General features: G+C 38.9%; 1 protein-coding gene across 10 annotated transcripts in view; it reads right to left on the bottom strand.

Moving 5' to 3' along the window:
- The window catches only part of LOC129734906 (ceramide transfer protein-like), a 92,031-nt gene that overhangs the window by 20,423 nt on the left and 53,436 nt on the right, over window positions 1-18,172 (bottom strand). For 8 of the 10 annotated variants that reach the window (XR_008730436.1, XR_008730435.1, XR_008730438.1 and 5 more), the window contains 8 exons: window positions 13,374-13,466; window positions 11,311-11,397; window positions 10,251-10,343; window positions 9,569-9,643; window positions 5,295-5,390; window positions 4,575-4,707; window positions 4,397-4,467; window positions 514-642 (listed from right to left, as the gene is read on the bottom strand). Coding sequence is in view for 6 of the 10 variants with exons in the window: in XM_055700283.1 (XP_055556258.1) it covers window positions 514-642; window positions 4,397-4,467; window positions 4,575-4,707; window positions 5,295-5,390; window positions 9,569-9,643; window positions 10,251-10,343; window positions 11,311-11,397; window positions 13,374-13,466 (777 nt within the window). In the remaining 4 variants the exon portion in view is untranslated. The remainder of the gene's footprint in view (window positions 1-513; window positions 643-4,396; window positions 4,468-4,574; window positions 4,708-5,294; window positions 5,391-9,568; window positions 9,644-10,250; window positions 10,344-11,310; window positions 11,398-13,373; window positions 13,467-18,172) is intronic. The other 2 variants (XM_055700282.1, XM_055700280.1) reach the window with 2 other exon arrangements.

Below are 18,172 nucleotides of genomic sequence, written 5' to 3'. Positions count from 1 at the left end.
TAAAGAATAAGGCATCAGCATTTTAAAACATCAGTTAGTAACTTTTCCCTTGTAAGCAGGCAATGGAATAGTAATGACCACAGAAACACTCCAAAGGAAACAATCATTGCTGCTATCTGACAGAACCAAGGCAGAACTGTGTAAGCTGAAGGTTTAACAGATTCCATATCTACAGTTATACAAGCCAATACCCACGTCTGACAATACTGAAGAGTTACTGATTTGATTCCATACAAAGTAATCTCAATTCTTTAAAATATTTTCAAATCTCCAGAAATTTTGCTTCCATTTTTCTGCAACACCTTAGATCTGCCAACTATTGTGATAAGGTAAGGAAGCTTTTGGCTCAGAATGTTTCTCAGATCACTATCACCTCATTTAAACAAACTGTATTTTTGCATACATACACACCTCCCCCCCCTTCCCATTATGCTAGTATTGCAAGACCATCACCACATAATAGAAAAATGATATCTTAAAAGCAGAACTTGATAAAATGAAAACAACACTTACAGGAGCACTGTCATGTTCCACAGAGAAATTGCACACAATCCATGTTTCAGGATCATTTTCACTGAATGCTAGTATCTTTCTGATGGCAGACAAATACAGCACATCCCTTTGAGAAGCAGGCCACACCCTCTGCAGAGAAACACCTGAATATAATTTGCAAAACTGGAAAAGCTTAAGTATTTACTATCCTTAGATAAAGGAAAAATCAAACAAGGCAAAACAGGTCAGTCACATTAATTAAGTAAAAAAGTTTCTTCAAGTTAGCAAGGTTCATGCAATTTTCAAAACTGAAACAGAATATAGGTGTTCTACAGATGTGTATTAGGTTATATGGCTATACTTCATTTAAAAAAAAAGAAAAAGGCAAAAGTTGAAGGGCTTTGAAAGGCAGGGAGCCAAGCAATGACTTTTCCAGTAGACAACCAGGAAGAGGCACTACACCTCCCTGTTCTCTCAGCCTCAGGTTTACATTTTAGTTAATCCTTCTAAGCTACAAACTGAACTAGTGGTTAAGTATAAATAGACGCATCTACAGTTATTTTATGGAGACATAAATATAGACAGAAAGCAAGAAATGTTTATAACACATTATTTCAAGAAGCTACTAAAGCAAGACAGATATGGTAAACTGGTACTATCTAAAAGAAAGTTTCAGAAGCTAAGTGCCTGATGAAGTAAAGCTATAAAGAAGCTATTTTCCTGACACTCGGGGGGGGGGGGGGGGAGGAAGGAGGAAGAGTCAACCTTTTACCAAAAAGGTGTCTGCTGGTACAGCAGTTTTAAGGTAACCATATTACTAACAAAATTGGAAATGAAGCCAGGATTTGTTTTAATATGAGTATACTAATACTTGGAATAATGCATGATTAAAGATTAATTTTGATACTTCTCTCCAATTTTTCTGAACCTGTTCGATTAGTTACTGGATTATAAGTCAAATCGACATTTTAGTAAAGCTACATCAGAACTGGTTGGGGTGAAAAAACATAATGAAGTTAAAAGAGCAAATGTTGTACCAGCAATTATATGACCTCATAATGCAAATGCACGTCAACTAATTGTGGTTAACAATAGAATCATAGAATCATTTAGGTTGGAAAAGACCTTTGAGATCATCAAGTCCAACCATTAACCCAGGACTGCCAAGTCTACCACTAAAACCATGTCCCTAAGCACCACATCTACATGTTTTTTAAACACCTTCAGGGATGGTGATTCCACCACCTCCCTGGGCAGCCTGTTCCAATGCTTCACCACCCTTTCAGTGAAGAATTTTTTCCTAATATTCAATCTAAACCTCCCTTGACACAACTTGAGTCTCTTTCCTGTTGTCCAATCACTTGGTACTTGGGAGAAGAGACAAACACTCACCTGCCTACAACCTCCTTTCAGGTAGCTGTAGAGAGCAATAATGTCCCCCCAAGTTTCCTCCTCTCCAGACTAAACAACCACAGTTCCCTAAGATGCTCCTCATTTGTACTCTACACCCTTCAACAGCTTTGTTGCCCTTCTCCAGACATGCTCCAGCATCTCAATCTCTTTCTTGTAGTGAGAGGCTCAAAACTGAACACAGTATTTGAGGTGCAGCCTCACCAATGCCAAGTATAGTGGGACAATCACTTCCCTTGCCCTGCTGGCCACACTATTTCAGACACAAGCCAGGATGCTATTGGCCGCCTTGGCCACCTGGGCACACTGTTGGCTCATGTTCATCCAGCCATCAACCAGCACCCCCAGGTCCTTTTCTGCCAGGCAGCTTTCCAGCCACTCTTCCCCAAAGCCTGCAGTATCATGTGGGATTGTTGTGACCCAAGTGCAGGACCCAGCACTTCTCCTTGATGAATCTCATACATTTGGCCTCAGCCCACCAAACCAACCTGTTCCAGATCCCTCTGCAGAGCCTTCCTATCCTCAAGCAGATCAACACTGCCCCCCAACTTGGTGTCATCTGCAGACTTCCGGAGGGTGCACACTCAATCCCCTCATCCAGATTGTTGATAAAGACATTAAACAGGACTTGCCCCAATACTGAGCCTTGGGGAACACCACTTGTGACTGGGTGCCAGATGGATGCAACTCCATTTACTACCACTCTTTGGGCTCGGCTATCCATCCAGCTTTTTACGCAGCATAGAATATACCTGTTGTCCAAGCCATGAGCAGCCAGTTTCTGCAGGATGATGCTGTAGGAAATTATGTCAAAGGCTTTACTAAGGTCCAGGAAGATAACATCCACAGCCTTCCCCTCATCCTTTAGTCGGGTCATCTTGTCATAGAAAGAGATCAGGTAAGTCAAGCAGGACCTGCCTTTCATAAATCCATGCTGGCTGGGCCTCATCACCCAGTCATCCTGCACATGCCATGTGATGGCGCTCAGGATGATCTGCTCCATAACCTTCCCTGGCACCGAGCTCAGGCTGACAGGCCTGTAGTTCCCCAGATCCTCCTTTGTACCCTTCTAGTAGATGGGCATCACATTGGCTAACCTACATCCTCTGAGACCTCTCCAGTTTGCCAGGACTGTTGATAAATGATGGAGAGTAGCATGGCGAGCTCCTCTGCCAGCTCCCTCAGTACCCTCAGTTGGATCCCATCTGAACCCTTAGACTTGTGCACGTCAAAGTAGAGCAGGAAGCTGCTATCCATTTCCTCCTGGACTGTAAGGACCTCATTCTGCTCCTCCTCATCTCTGTCTGCCAGCTCAGGGGGCTGAGTACCCTGAGGATAACTGATGTTGCTATTTAAGACTGAGGCAAAGAAAGCATTAAGTACCTCAGCCTTTTCCTCATCCTTTGTGGCAATGTTCCCCCCTGCATCCAATAAAAGATGAAGATTATCCTTGGCCCTCCTTTTGTTTCAAATGTGTTTGTAAAAACATTCTTTGTTATCTTTTACAGCAGTGGCCAGCCTGAGCTCTAGCTGGTCTTTCGCCTCTCTAATCTTCACCCTGCATAACCCCGTGACATCCTTATAGTCCTCCAGAGCTGCCTGCCCCTTCTTCCAAAGGTGGCAAACTCTCCTTTTTTCCCTGAGTTCCAGCCAAAGCTCTCTGTTCAACCAGGCTGGACTTCTTCCCCACCGGCTCATCTTTGGACGCATAAGGACGGCCTGCTCCTGTGCCTTTAAGACTTCCATCTTGAAGAATGTCCAGCTCTTCCTGGACCCCTTGGCCCTTCAGAACCATCTCCCAAGGGACTGTGTCAATCAGGCTCTTAAACAGGCTAAAGTCAGCCCTCCAGAAGTCCAAAGTGGCAGTTCTGCTGACCTTCTTTACTCCTCAGAGAACTGAAAACTCTATCATCTCGTGATCACTATGCCCAAGACATCCTCCCACCACCACATCACCCATCAGTCCTTCCCAGTTTGTAAACAGCAGGTCCTGCAGGGCATCCCCCCTGGTTGGCTCACTGACCACCTGTGTCAGGAAGTTATCTTCCATACACTCCAGAAACCTCCTAGACTGTTTCCTCTCTGCTGTGTTGTATTTCCAGCAGACATCTGGTAGGTTGAAGTCCCCCACAAGAACAAGGGCTAGCTTGGATTATTGCAACAACAGATATGATACAGTAGTATAGGTTTCCTCCTTGTAGTCAGTGTCAATTTATTGCTTCAGATGACCCTTGCCTCGCTGGCAGTGATATACTTCAGCGATTAAGAGTCCTCGTTTGTTATTACAAGGTCTAGACTGATACACAACTAATTATGCTATCAAGCCAAGTTTGAAAAATTGACAAAGTTGCAGTTTAATAGAGAACTTGTTCTGAACTGTTGTTTTGAATAGTATTTTAAGTTATTAAGATGTTAAAGTATTTCAGAATAGATTAGAACACATATGCCCCAGACTTGTCTCACCAAGGTATGTATACAGGTGAAGTGTTATTACCTTATGCATCTGGTAAATGATGATTGCGTTATCAGCTAAGTTTTCCACAACATGGAAATTTTCAATTGTTGCTAAAAGAAGGGAAAAAATCCATCAGTAAACAAGCCCAAATATTATATCAATGTGATAAGCAACATGCTTGCTGATAACTTGCAAAGCTTAAGAACCGATTCCTTACTTTCCCAGTCATTACGAACATCGACATTCCAGAAGTAGTGGCAAACTTCATGCCCTGTTACCCCTTTAACAGCATGTGTTGCTTTCAAAGGATCTAAAACTATTCCATTCTCTTCTACCTCTCTTCTGTACACCTACGGCCAAATGCAAAGAAAGAAATGCAGAACAGAAATTGTCAAAACTGTTCATGTTTTATTTGTTTAAAATTCCATCAGCTTTGATAAAAACTTACCTAGAAGACTAATACATGAATAATTTGCCATGCTAGTGTTCTCTGGTAACTACCAATGCAGACATTCTTGCATGACACTTCACATTAAAATACCAGCATTTTGAGAATCTCTACTCCAAAAGTGATTAAGCTACCTTATTTATCACTATGCACAAGAATACATACAAGCACAGTGGAGTAGCCAACAGTAACTTGCTACCATGTAACATTTTCATATATTGAATTTACACACCATTTTGATACCAAGTTTTAAGTAGGAGAAAATGAGAAAAAAAAAAAATCTGCAAAGACCAAGCCATTGCAAGTTGCATAAGATTTTGCATGATTAGAAACTGCATGTCTTGAAGAGTCCAGTCCAAACTTAAACAATGCTATTCTCAGAGAAGTTTTAACAGCATAACTTGCTGAGTGAGAGTATTCAAAGAGAATAAAAATATGTCTTCAAAGCATATCATCTTGTATCAATTAAGCAAAACCCCAAAAGCTTACCTTCATTTCTCCTTCTTCTACCACTAGCTGCCAATTGGCATCTCCCCCTACATCTTGCAAGGAATATATCATATGATTTTGTACCATCTCTTCCACCTTTAAGGGAAAAAAATACACATTTTTAAATCATTCCTTCTGTCTTCTTGGGCAGGGGACCATACAAGGATTGGAAGCTACAAGTCAATACTTCAAATCCTGTACAGGAGCTAAACTTGGACAACAGAGCCTTCAATCACAGGATAAGAACAAGCAGATACTTCTGGCCTTTGGAAACAAAAGCCAAAATCTTGATTCAACTTCCAACTTCATTCTTTATGGGTACTTCCCTATCTTCCTTTGCACCTCTAAGCTGTGAGAACTCGCTATTTCTACCTAAGACAGTTTTATTTCAGCATGTAAGAAATTACTTCAGGTATCTCCAAATAGAATTACAATGCATTGTAAGACTTGAAAGCCAATATTCACTGAAGAGCATTTAAGCAGCTGGGGGGGGGGGGGGGGGCACGCAGGGATGACACACAAGCTCTAAAAGTGAATACATATCAAAAGTCACATTGAAACAGCAGAAAGACACACTCATGAGCAAAGCATGCCTATTTTGTTTCATTGGAATCTTTGCACAGTTGCCAGCTAGAAAAACAGAACAGAAATGCTTACATTCCAAAAAGATTACAATGATGCAGTCACTCCACTATTATAAAATATTCATTTAAAGATTACTTAGCTACAGTTGCATGCTTTTCTTAAAGGCCAAATATTCAATGTTTTTGTCAAGCTATGTGAATATCTCATTTTTTTTGTTTCAAATAACATGCATGAAAATTGGATGGTGGAACAGAAAATATATTTTTGTTTGAAATCTACAGTCTTATTTATGTTTCTTTTGTGTCCATCCCCTGCATTTCCAAATCCCACTCTCCCAAATAGAGACACAAAAATGTAAAGTATCTATTGCTGTATAATGTTTACAAGTGCTGAAAACAATTTAATAACTTTTTCCACCTAAAAGGTAGGCAACTACTAAAACTCATCTCAGAAAATAAGCCCATGTAATTGACAGTATTTTCCTGAATTATTAGAAATACCTTTTTTAAAAAGGAAAAGCACTGCAAGTTGGTTAATACAGATTAGTTTAAGTATGCAATCACAAGATTAATAGCCTGAACCTATAAGTGTTTTTTCCACAACTTACACAAATATTTTGTACACACTAGACTTCATAAGCTATAAACCATAACTAAGTAGAAGTATAAAGCAAAATTAAATAATAATTAATGAGCTTTTCCTGATATGATATAGAATTAAAATATGTTATTTACTTTTAATTTCAAGCAGTAATTTTGTTTGTACAACATACTCTTTGGGCAATACACTTAAGGAAGAAAAGTAGTAACTGAATCAAGTTAAAAATCCTCAACATACAACAAAGTCCTTTCAATAGAAATTCTACTTTATCTTATTTTAACTATAGAATTCTCTACAGAAACGCAAATTATCAGTCCAGTTTTGGGGGTTTTCTTTGATTTTTGTCATTTTCTTTTTTTAGTTATAATGAACTATAAACACCTGCAAGATTTGTGTTTCTGCTTTTTAGACAGGCCATCTTTTCCTGCCACTTACTAACAGGTTTCCTACAAAATATTCTTCCAATTATTCTTTTCCAGTGACAGAATGACAGTACAATCCAAATCAGATAAGAATGTGGGCTATTTAATATTCAATTTACTAGCTCAAGGTCACACTTCTTCCAGAAAGGAATCCTCGCCATGCTCCCAACCTTTACCTGCAACACCTTCAAGGTCCCTATCTCTCTTTCCCCCTAGATCCTAATCTATTAAGGACAAAGCTGGCTTTTATAAATTCGTTTTTTATTTTGCTGCTTTTTGCTAAATGCAGAGTGAGGAGGGGAACAGCAAAGAAAGAGGAGGATGAGGCATCCACAGGAGTGTAATCTAAACAATTTAAGGCCTTTGGAATTGTTCATCATTTAGTCTCCTGACTCCCTCTGAAAACTTGAAAAGCATTTTTTAGTTTGGTTCCCTCCCAATAAAGTTTCATTCCTGCTAATACAACATCTCTAAGACAGCTTCCCCATAGGTTTGGGGAAGGAAAGGTATCATCACTGCAGCTTTCAGAGGAGAACGAATGCTGGTTTTCACTAACAAGCAGTTAATTCTACTTGACTAAGTAATTGCAGTGCCTACAACTGCCTTGTGCATAATACCTGTCCAAACCATGATCTAGCTGCTGGTTGCTGTCTGTCAGCCTGCGCTTATTTCAGGTACATTAGGCACAGAGTCAAGATTCACAGCTTCTTTACCACTGGGGAGGCCACACAACCTCTGGGTTCCTGGCAGACTACAGGAATAGTCTGCAGAAACACTTGCAACCTCTATCCCATGCAGCCTCAGCCACATTAAGTGGGCAGCTCTTCAATTAAAAGGTCCTCAGAACAGCTCGATCTATTTTTAAATCTGATAGTCCTTTAAAAGGAGAAAGCAATCTGCAAAACATCTGCAGCGTTTTAAGCCCACAACTTCACACTCAACTTGCAGAGATAAATCAATGCCTTTCTGAAGGCACACTGAAGAACCAGCCTCCCATCAGAACACGTTTACACTTCTCAATCTTAAAAACAAAGCTACAAGTTTCTACTTGATCTTTTACACATACCAAAATTGCCTTGGTGTGAAGTCTAGAAACAAGTCCCATTTATTCTGAATCAAGATACTAGCTTGCCTTTCCAAAAGCCAAATCCTCAGACTGGGGACAGAAGCCAATTTCCTATTAATAAGGTCCCCAGCAGGTTGTCACCAAAAGGTGTGCTGCTTTTCCCTTCATGCTCTCAGCTGTCTTTCACCTGCTTGTTAGTGAACAAGCAATGAAGCCTCAGAGCAGGTGGACTGACTTACTGATCTGGCAAAAGTTTGTTTTAGGGGAAAACATGGGAGAAGAAGGGGGCAGAGGGGAGTAGGTTTCATGTAAGTTAGCAAGATCATCCTTTCTGCAGCAAGTCAGTTAACTTGAAACCACATCCTAAGACACTGGGAGGTAGTAGTTTTTATATAGTATAATCCCTGCAGCTACTGAAAAGAGCAACACCTTGACCCCATAATCCAGTCCATTTGACCCTGATCTTTCACATCAATCTGCATTATTGTGATAAGGACCTGGTCAACCTCAGATTTGTTTTTAAATGGTTAGGTTTTTCAGCCACACTAGTGTTCTGATACTCAGGTTTACCATATGGATTCACAAATGTTTTCACAGGCATAAGAAATGAAAATGAGATGGTTCACATATTTTAGTGACTATGAGTTTCCCTTACATTGAACTGGCCATGTACCCATAGCATGACAGACAACCAATTCTATCTTTGGAATCAAACTTGCCTTATTACTTGATTTCCCCCCTCCTCCCAAACAAAACCAAACTTGAATTACTAATGTGACTACTGGATGGAGTACCAGTAGATGAGCCTATCAGTGTTGTGCAATATGACCTGCGTACTTTTTCCCCTTGTGTTAAGTTCAAATTCCAGAAATTAACTGACTGCAATAGGTCAAGGCAAGTGTTGAGATTTCAGTCCAATAAGCAAGTCCTTAAGTGTTAGGGTTCTGCTCACAAAGCTGGTGGCAAGGTCTGCAGTACATTACTGAAATATGTCACTATGACCACATTCACATATTCAGAATGTCAGACATTTTCTGAAAGATAACTGAATATATTGGAACTCTTCAGTAAAAATTCTCATACCCACAATCTCATTTATTAACAACATATTTTACGACATTTCAGTAATAAAACTGGTTGTAGAGGTAAAAAAGTATAATAGAGAACCTTAACATTTAGTATCTTAATGTTATTACAAGTGGCAAACACATTTTTAAGACAAAATTAAACCTTTGATTTAAAAGCAAGAAAACCTATTCAATTTGAAGCAAAGACCATCTCCAGCCCACACAAAACAGGTGTTATTTTACTACTTTTATTATAAGCATAAATGTACAATTTTCAAGTTATAGGCATTTTTATTAAAGCTACTGAAATTAATCCAACAGTTCCACAAGATTTGGGCCTCTGCACAAGTGATATGCATGCAAGCAGAATGTAAAAAGACAACCATTTAGTATAGGAATAGAGAACTCCTTTTTTTGTCTCAATGTATAGTTTAAAGCAAGCAGTGATTTATATAACAAACCACCCAGGTTCTAGAGAAGAGGATGAAATACAGCAGAGATATGCAACCCCCACTCTACACATTAATACAGTACCTGAGTGCTGAATCTGTGAACATCAGAGGCACTGACTAGATCAATGGAAGACATGGAGGAAGAGTGACTATAGGGCTACCAGAGACAGACAAAGAAAAAACCAAGTAATCAGAACAAAGGCACAACAGAGCATTCAGTACCAACTTACAAGCACAAGATAATGAAGAAAAGGAAAACAAAAGCACCATAAGCAGTAAGCACAGTAGTGAATGCTGATTTCATGCAACTATATGTATTATGCTCCAACAGTGTAGCCCTAAGAGCAGCATGGTGTGTTTCCAGTAACACTAAAAAAGTCAGCTGATCCTAATGCAAGAGACTGGATTTAAAAAAAAAGTATATATATATATTTTAAATTAATTAAATTAATTTTGGTGAATGTATCTTAAAAACACTGAGGTTAGCAAGTTGGGAATGTTTTTTCCTTTAATATAATCTAACTGACCAGCTTGATACAAGTCAAGATATTCTAAATAGATACTGAAATCCATTTGTTTTTTAGCCAAGACAGAAAACACTCCTTCTCCAATTCCAGCTACTTCAATTGAAAAGGAGTAAACCATTGCAAGTTATACTAGAAACACCCCAAAAAAATAAAACAAAATAATCTTACCTATCCATATAAAATATTATATAGAAATATAAGTCATATATAATTCAGAAGAGATGAGAAATATCTTACCTTTTGGACAAATCTATGAGTCCCCACAGCAGAATATGCATCTCCAGAAGGTAAGGATGTTGGCCAGTGTAATCTGACCTTTTCACTTTGGGACTGCAATAAAACAGGTTTAATTATTGGTAGCCAGCTGCTAGCTACTGGGTGGACTATGAAACAGTAAGGTATCTTCAATCTATATAGTGGCTACAACTAATGCTCTCCATGACAGACATGAAGTTGTCATCCTGGAGTTCTCAGGAAGTGAATGGGCCTGAAGACTGAATTACCCATTCATCTCTACTTCAAGGTGTATTTCCAGGTTAAGCAAAATAGATTGGCAGCATTAAGGATGTTGCATCCATGTAGTAAAGTCACTCAAAACTTACTTTCTGCTAACAGACCTCAACATAGATAAACTCTGTTGAGTACTATATGTCCATTAGAAAGTCTCGTAATTCTTAATCAAGTCATTGTATTAACTATATTCATAAGCCTAAAACCTTTTAAGACAAAGGAGGCACCACTCTTATTCCCTCATTTTATACACCACTATATGTTCTCATATTATATATTTCATCACATGTATCTTATCCCTTTTTGATCCTTGTCACTGAAGTGTATTCAAGAAATGAGTTTGAGAAATAGCCAGAATCTACACAATTTTTTAATAAAACCAAACACCAACAGAACGATGTCTTTTCTATTTCACATACTGTTACAGTCAAAAAACTTCAGAGCAATAATTAGGTTTTGAAAAATAGCTGCAGTGTTTGATATAATTATTTTCACAGAGCATCAGTTCCATATAAAGATAAGTTTTATACACTTATTTAGTAATTAGAAAATGGAGACATTCAATTAGCTTAAAACTTATACTATCCTTTTCTATGCAAGCTGTAAAGTCACTTTCTCAAAATTGGTGTTAAGCAATGATATTTAACTGTACAAATATTAAGTAGTGAATTCCGCTTATAAGTGTTAGTATAAAATATCTAGAGTTTCAGGAGATGCACTCCAGGACTACGTCACAGAAGTCTTCCATGAAGTGCCCACCATTAACACATTTTTCAAGTGCCAATACCTGTTCTTCCATTTTATCCTGTCTATCGAGAGCAGCTTCAACAGCATCAAAGAATTCTTCTTCATTAATCAGACTATTAGGACCCTCCTAGAGCATAAGAAACAGAACTAGTTCAAAATTTTGGAAACACAAGCACTCCACTTAATTTTAATATTAGAAATATATATTTATATAATATGCATATAACCGACAGAAGGAAATTTCTTCCATAGACCTCAAATATTTTCACCAATATTCTTAATTACAATTCACATGAAAACCCTATTTGTTAAAGGCAGTTATTTCCTTTAACTACAATTTAGGGGTAGTTCTATAAACAAGAAAAAAAAAACAGGAAATGGAAGGCTAAGTAACAGTGTCAATATGCTTTATCATCAGATTTAGGTTTTAATTAACATATATCTTAAATGTTTACAGTGTGTCAGTAAAGTAAACATACTAACATAACTGTGTAGTTAGACTCCTTCCAAGTATTCCAGTGCCTTAGGGTAGATTTCAGATATGTGCTCAAAGGACAACAAGACAAGACAAAATCCTGGGGATCACTGTTGAAAATTCTTGGAAAGAACAGTTTAACAGTAAACAGCAGGTAGAGATAACTATTAAAAACTTGTGTCCACTAAATAAAATGGTAATTTAAGAAAACTAGGTTTACTGCTTTTATTTTATCGTAAAACAAACTGGTCCAGCAAATTTCAACAACCTACTTTACAACAAGGATATCTGGGAGAAGCAGTTGGATTCATAACCAGGTAGACAAGTCCAAATTCCTATCCATCTTTTTCTTTTACAGTGCCTCAGGCACAACAGAGAACCTAAGCTCAAGTATCTGTTAAATATCCCAACATAGTAGTACTACTTCTCAGGCTATGATTTATAAATAGAAACCTGCTTATCATGGTTTAACCCTGGCTGGCAACTAAGCACCACACAGCCACTCACTCACTCCCCTGTCCTGTTTTCAGCTGGGATGGAGTTCATTTTCTTCTTAGTAGCTAGTACAGTGCTGTGTTTTGGCTCTGATGTGAGAACAATGTCAATAGCACACTGATGGTTTTAGTTGTTGCTGGGCAATGTTTATACTAAGTCAAGGATTTTTCAGGTTTTTAGGCCTTGCCAGTTAGAGGGCTGATGTGTGTCGCCCCCCCTTCTCATTTTTCCCCCAGCTTTATATACTCAGCATAATGTTCTATGGTATGGAATATCCCTTTGGCTAGTTCAGGTCAGCTGACCTGGCTGTGTCCCCTCCCAATTTCTTGTGCCCCTCCAGCCTTCTCACTGGCAAGGCCCTAGAAATTGAAAGGTCCTTGACTTAGTATAAACATCACCCAGCAACAACCAAACACATGGATGGCCTATCAGCATTGTTCTCACACCAAATCCAAAACACAGCACTGCACCAGCTACTAAGAAGAAAATTAACTCTATCCCAGCTGAAACCAGGACACTGCTCAATCAACATAAATGAAAGGGTGAAGTTCTTAAAAAGTATGCAAACTGCATTATAGATGCATTAGCTTACATTATTCTTCAGAAAGCAATTTAAGAGCCTTAAAATCTGACTAAACTGAGGAGAAAGCTGCTAAAACATGCAATTTAACAGATGAAGCAGAACCTAAAAATCAATTATCAAACACATTTCATGTGGCAGTGACAAGGTAAAACTCAATTCAAGTTAAACTTCAGATTCTAGGACTGTCTCTGCAGTCAGGGGGGTCATATTTGCATTACATATCTATACAGCCAAGTCATTAAAAAGTAAGGGTACAGAACTTGCATAAACACTATCAAATGTACAAGAAAAATAATAAAAATGTTAGCAGAAATATCGGTTAGTAAAATGCTTTAGACAAAAGCAAAAGAAACCTGAGGTGAAGACAGATTTCTCAAAAAATCAAGGATTTGGATTCTTCATTCAGTTTCAATTTCCAAGGTAGAAAAAGAGAAGTGGCATGAACACGCTTACACAGCCAAAGACCTTGATTTACACACACACTCCTTTGAGAAAAACTTATCTTTAGAAGCCTTAGCATTTTCAAAAATTTCAAAAGCAGAATTTGTACCTCATAGTCTGGCCCTCCAAAGTGGGATTTTTTTTTCAGTTCTGTCACAGCATTTTTGTATGCTTCTTCAATTCTTCTCCTTTTCTCTACCTCCTGTAAAATTAAATGATCATGTATGATCAAGAATGAATTGGCTGATAATAGCCATCACAGCAATAAAAGGAATGACCAGTACAGGGTTTTTCCCCCCCAAATAACAACTGCAAAGCTGCTGATTTTCTGATTTTATTTCAATGCATGCATTATATGTGTCCATATACATGCATATATGATACAAAGCCTGGGGAGCTAGCTACCTTGAGCATACCCTTCTTTAAGTCACATGGAAGAAACTAGATCAGCAAGCAAAATCTGTTATCTAATTTAAGCATAGCTATTCATGGTTTGTTGAGGGTCAGACTTGGTATGTGACAGTTTATATAAACTCCTTGACACAGATGCTTGGGCAGTGATAACAAAGGGTGAAAAGTAAAACTAGTAGAAAGCTAACTTGTTGAATGGGGTGAGATACTAGTGAATCACAGCATGTAAGCTTGTATCTATGATTAGCTGACATAGGAACCACATGAATCATTTTGTGAACTCCATGCAGAGACAAGCATATCTCAACATCATTCTCCCATAATAGATGCAGGACTGTACTAGAGCCACTAATGATGTCTATGTTATAGTATATTTTAAATAAAGTAGTCGTAATGCTGGAATCAGATTAAGCCTAGTATTTCCTTTGCAAATTCTACATACTGCCAAGATATTCCCATACAAAAAGCTATAAAGAGTTCTGAAATTCTTGCAGAATTCAGCTTTATTACATAAGATGTTTCTCTGTTCCCTTTTGGCAAGAGGACACTACACTACTACTTGCATATATGAGTATAATTATTCAGCAATCCAATTTGAACTTTAATAATTCAGTGGAAAACCCTTAACAACACTGAAAGGCTGAGTTTACCAACTGGGAATTTGGCGGCAATGTTCACTCTGGAACACATAATTCCTAATTTCTAAAGAAACTTTTGAAAAATAAAGCAACAGTTTTGATGCAAAACAAAGTATTATAGTTTTCCACAGGAAATTTCTTAGGAAAAAAGCAGCACTTGGATGAAGACAGTATTGCCTTTATCTGTGAATGTAGGTTTTTCCTTCCTGAAACTATCACAAACAGGCAATAACTACTAATAACTTATGTTTCACAAAATTTTGCAAGTTTACCTAATTTGAAAGTAACTGAAGAATCCTGAAGATGCATAAAGCATGGCTTGAGTGTAAGTCATTGAGAGAAAGCATAGAAGTTTTACCAGAACACTTGGAATGAAAAACAAAAACAACACCCAACACCACCTCCCCCTATCCCCATGTTTTCTGTACTTCAATATGCAAATTAGTGATAATTCACATGTGTCAAAAGACAACTCTCCAAACCTGCCAGCTTCTCTTAGCAAAAACATTAAATAAGGCAGAAATTGGGAAATTGTTTGATTGCATAGCAGAAAAATTACTAGTGTATTAAAACTCTGTAAAATTTAATGAGACACTTAAGTTTCACAATTGTGAAAGGTGAACAAAATAAACTACCCAAACATGTTAATCTTAAAAGTAAAATTTAAGATTTGGAAGTTAAGTTTGCACATTAATACCAATTATTAAGACCAAAGGAAACAACAACAGAAAAACGCTGCTGTAGTCAAGACAACAAGAAAAGCATCATCACAAGGATTTTGTTGCAAATAAAACAATGCACCAAATAATAGAGATTAAATCCTTTCCCTGTTTATCCATTTTCTTTTAAAAGTCTATTTTTAAAAAGCATTCAAGAGGCTCATACTGAAAAGTATACTGCACTGGAAAAATAGTGTGTCACGCTCAAGATCTTAACAGCTAAGAATAAAACCTCAAAAGCAAAGCTGTAATTACAATTACCTTTAGATAACATTACAAGCTTTTATATTAATTTTATTCTGGCCATCTGACTGTTTTGGTAACAGAAAGATAATTAAATATAGAATTCCAAAATTACAATCACTAAATGCACTATTTTAGCAGTCTCCTTCAAAATTAAAAGATGTTTTTATAATGATTTCTTGCTTTCAAAGGTTTAAAAATAAAGTTTCCAATCTTGAGAATGTAACAACTTTCATTTATTTAAAAAACAGGATTTCTAGAGAAAGATACTGACTTCATAACACTGTACTCATCTCAAGTGAAACTGTAGTCAGCTCTGGATTCACAGAACGCTCAGGGTTGGAAGGGACCTTGGAGATCATCTAGTCCACCCCCCTGCTAAAGCAGGTTCTCCTAAAGCAGGTTGCACAGAATTGGGTCCAAAGATTCAACAGGTTCTGATGAACTTGAGCTTTTTAATATTAGAAATATTTTAGGACAGCTATAATCTGGACATATATTTGCTTCAGGTTCAGCAGACATAAATCTCTCTTGCATCTTTAGACTAAACTGGCCCTCTACAATATGGAGGCTGTATAGTTTTGTGAAGTAGTAGGACTCTCACTAATCACGTTTGTGCTTTGTTGTCAAGTAAAATGTGGTTCTGAAGCTAGTGGAGTGAGGAGGCTGGAGAGAGGAGGAGAGCGAGTTGGATTACAATGGTACTTATGCTACTTGTAAAACACTCATTGCTTTTAGCCACTGACAGAGATCCTGTTCTTCTTGTGACAAACCTGCACAGCACAGAGCCTGCAGAGTGAATCTGCTGATATACAAAGGACAAACTTGATGCTGAACCTTTCAGTTCTTCTAGCTGGTCTTTTACAGGCACTGAACAGATTAAAAAGAGCTTTAAAACCCTCCCAGCTAGAACAAACACAAATGGCTGCCCATTTCATACAATTTCCCCCTCTAATCTCTCAGAAAAGATATTCTGAACTTTATCATCTCCTAATATTTACTTCCTTTTCAGAGTAACATAAGCATCCAAGAAAACCAAGAGTATAGAGATCAACATCATTCTTCTCCTACACCTATTTATCAGATGACAGAGCAATGTTGTTGGTGGGGTTTTTTTTTGCTCAGGCCCATACTTATAAGAGACTTTTACAGAGCCATGTTTAACCACTAAAACAAGGTAAAAAACCCAAAAGAAGCTCTACAACTTAAGTGGAATAAATAGTGTTAGCAAAGGTCTGAATACAGTAGACTGCTGTCTTTAAATTCTTGTGCAGGGTGTAGGTGTCAAGGTGTTGGTTGTGGGGGGCTGCAGGAATGGCCTCTGGGGAGGAGGAGAAGAACAACCTCCAGGGTAGAGAACATATCTACACTGCAGCCCATGGAGGACCCCATGCTGGAGCAGAGGGATGCAGCGAATGAAGAGACGGGACGCAGCTTGATGCAAGCAAATGTCAATTTATTGTACAGAAGCACGAGGTTTTATACACTTTCAGAAGCTGCGTGTTTTAAACAGATTGGTCCTTGAAGCTAAGCCTTGCATACTAGGCAATCCCTGATTGGTGGTTAACTACCAGCAATTAACAGCAAGGTGTTACCTTTCCTTGGCGCCATCCCTCTCCCACTCCCCTGTGCTCTGTAAACCTGCCTCATCATGTTAATTGTTGTCTAGACAAGCTCGAGCACATTCCCCTCAGCTAACTGATTGCCACGCGTGGTCCTAGTTTCCAGCCCGCTCCTGCATCTCCCCCTTCCTGTTGCACAAAAGAACACCTGAAACCGAGCAAAAACAAGGCACAAGTAATAGAACAAATAAAAAACCAACTAAGACACATTATCAATGTCAAAATAACCCACTGTCTTTGTTCCGTACAATTTTACAATTTCCCCTTTTTGTTTTTGAACAGCTAGTGATATGGAGAAATAGTGTGAAATGGGGACAATGGACACCGACTGTGATTGTATATGTCTGCTCAAGGAATGTGGGTATGGTGACTGGTCATGGGTGCGGTGTCTGGTCACATAGGCACACAGCCTTGAGGAGACGACTACAGTTTTGAGGAGACGCCTGCCCTTCTTCCTCTAACAAAGGGGCTATTTAAAAAAGAATGAGAAAAGGATGAGAGATATTCCAAAGCTATCTAGAGGGAGGGAGTGCTAAGTCTCCTTGCTGGAGAAGATCCGATGGTCACAAGAACATGAATCACCTACAAACCTGCAAGACCACCACATTCCAGGAAACGGACTGATAAGCTAATTAACATACGAAGCGGGGTTTAGGTAACGAATATGTATAGGCGTTAATTGAATATTCATTTGTTCATTGTATAAATGTGAGATGGTTCGTCACTTCGGGTATGCACGCTTGTGGAGGAGCGATCCCCCGTGCATCTGCGCGCAATAAACATACCTACTTTATAACTTTCGAGTTATAGAGTCTAATTCCGCACGTCAGTTTGGCGAGCCAGCCAGGAGGATTTCTGCTCGGCTGAGGGACCAGCTGCGGAGCGGACGCTCCTAGGCGCGCCCCGGGAGATTTCCTCGGAGGAGCCTCCTCTTCTCAGCTGTTCACCCGGGAGCAGAAGAGAAACCCCTGGATCCGCGGATAAAACGGTATGTTTAGTGACGGGGCGGCTGGTGAGACGCACGGAGACGTCCGGCGCGCAGCGTAGTCCCCAGGAGGAAAGGTACCTTGGGAGGGGGTTTGCTGACCAAGGGGTGGCCGCTAGCGATCTTGAGGGCAGATCGAGCAAACCCGAGGTTACTGCCCTTCCTAAAAGCCCGGAGGCCTCGTGACGGAAAGCGGGGGGCGGGACGGAATAAGGCGGAATCTCACAGGAACAAGAGGGACCTCACGGCAAAAGTAAAAGGGAAACTTTTGCGTAGGAAAAAGAGGAAGC

This window comes from Falco cherrug (assembly GCF_023634085.1).
Source record: "Falco cherrug isolate bFalChe1 chromosome W unlocalized genomic scaffold, bFalChe1.pri SUPER_W_unloc_1, whole genome shotgun sequence".
Taxonomy (NCBI): Eukaryota; Metazoa; Chordata; class Aves; order Falconiformes; family Falconidae; genus Falco; species Falco cherrug.
The sequence above is the reverse complement of the archived record's forward strand: the minus strand, read 5'-3'. Positions and strand labels throughout refer to the sequence as shown.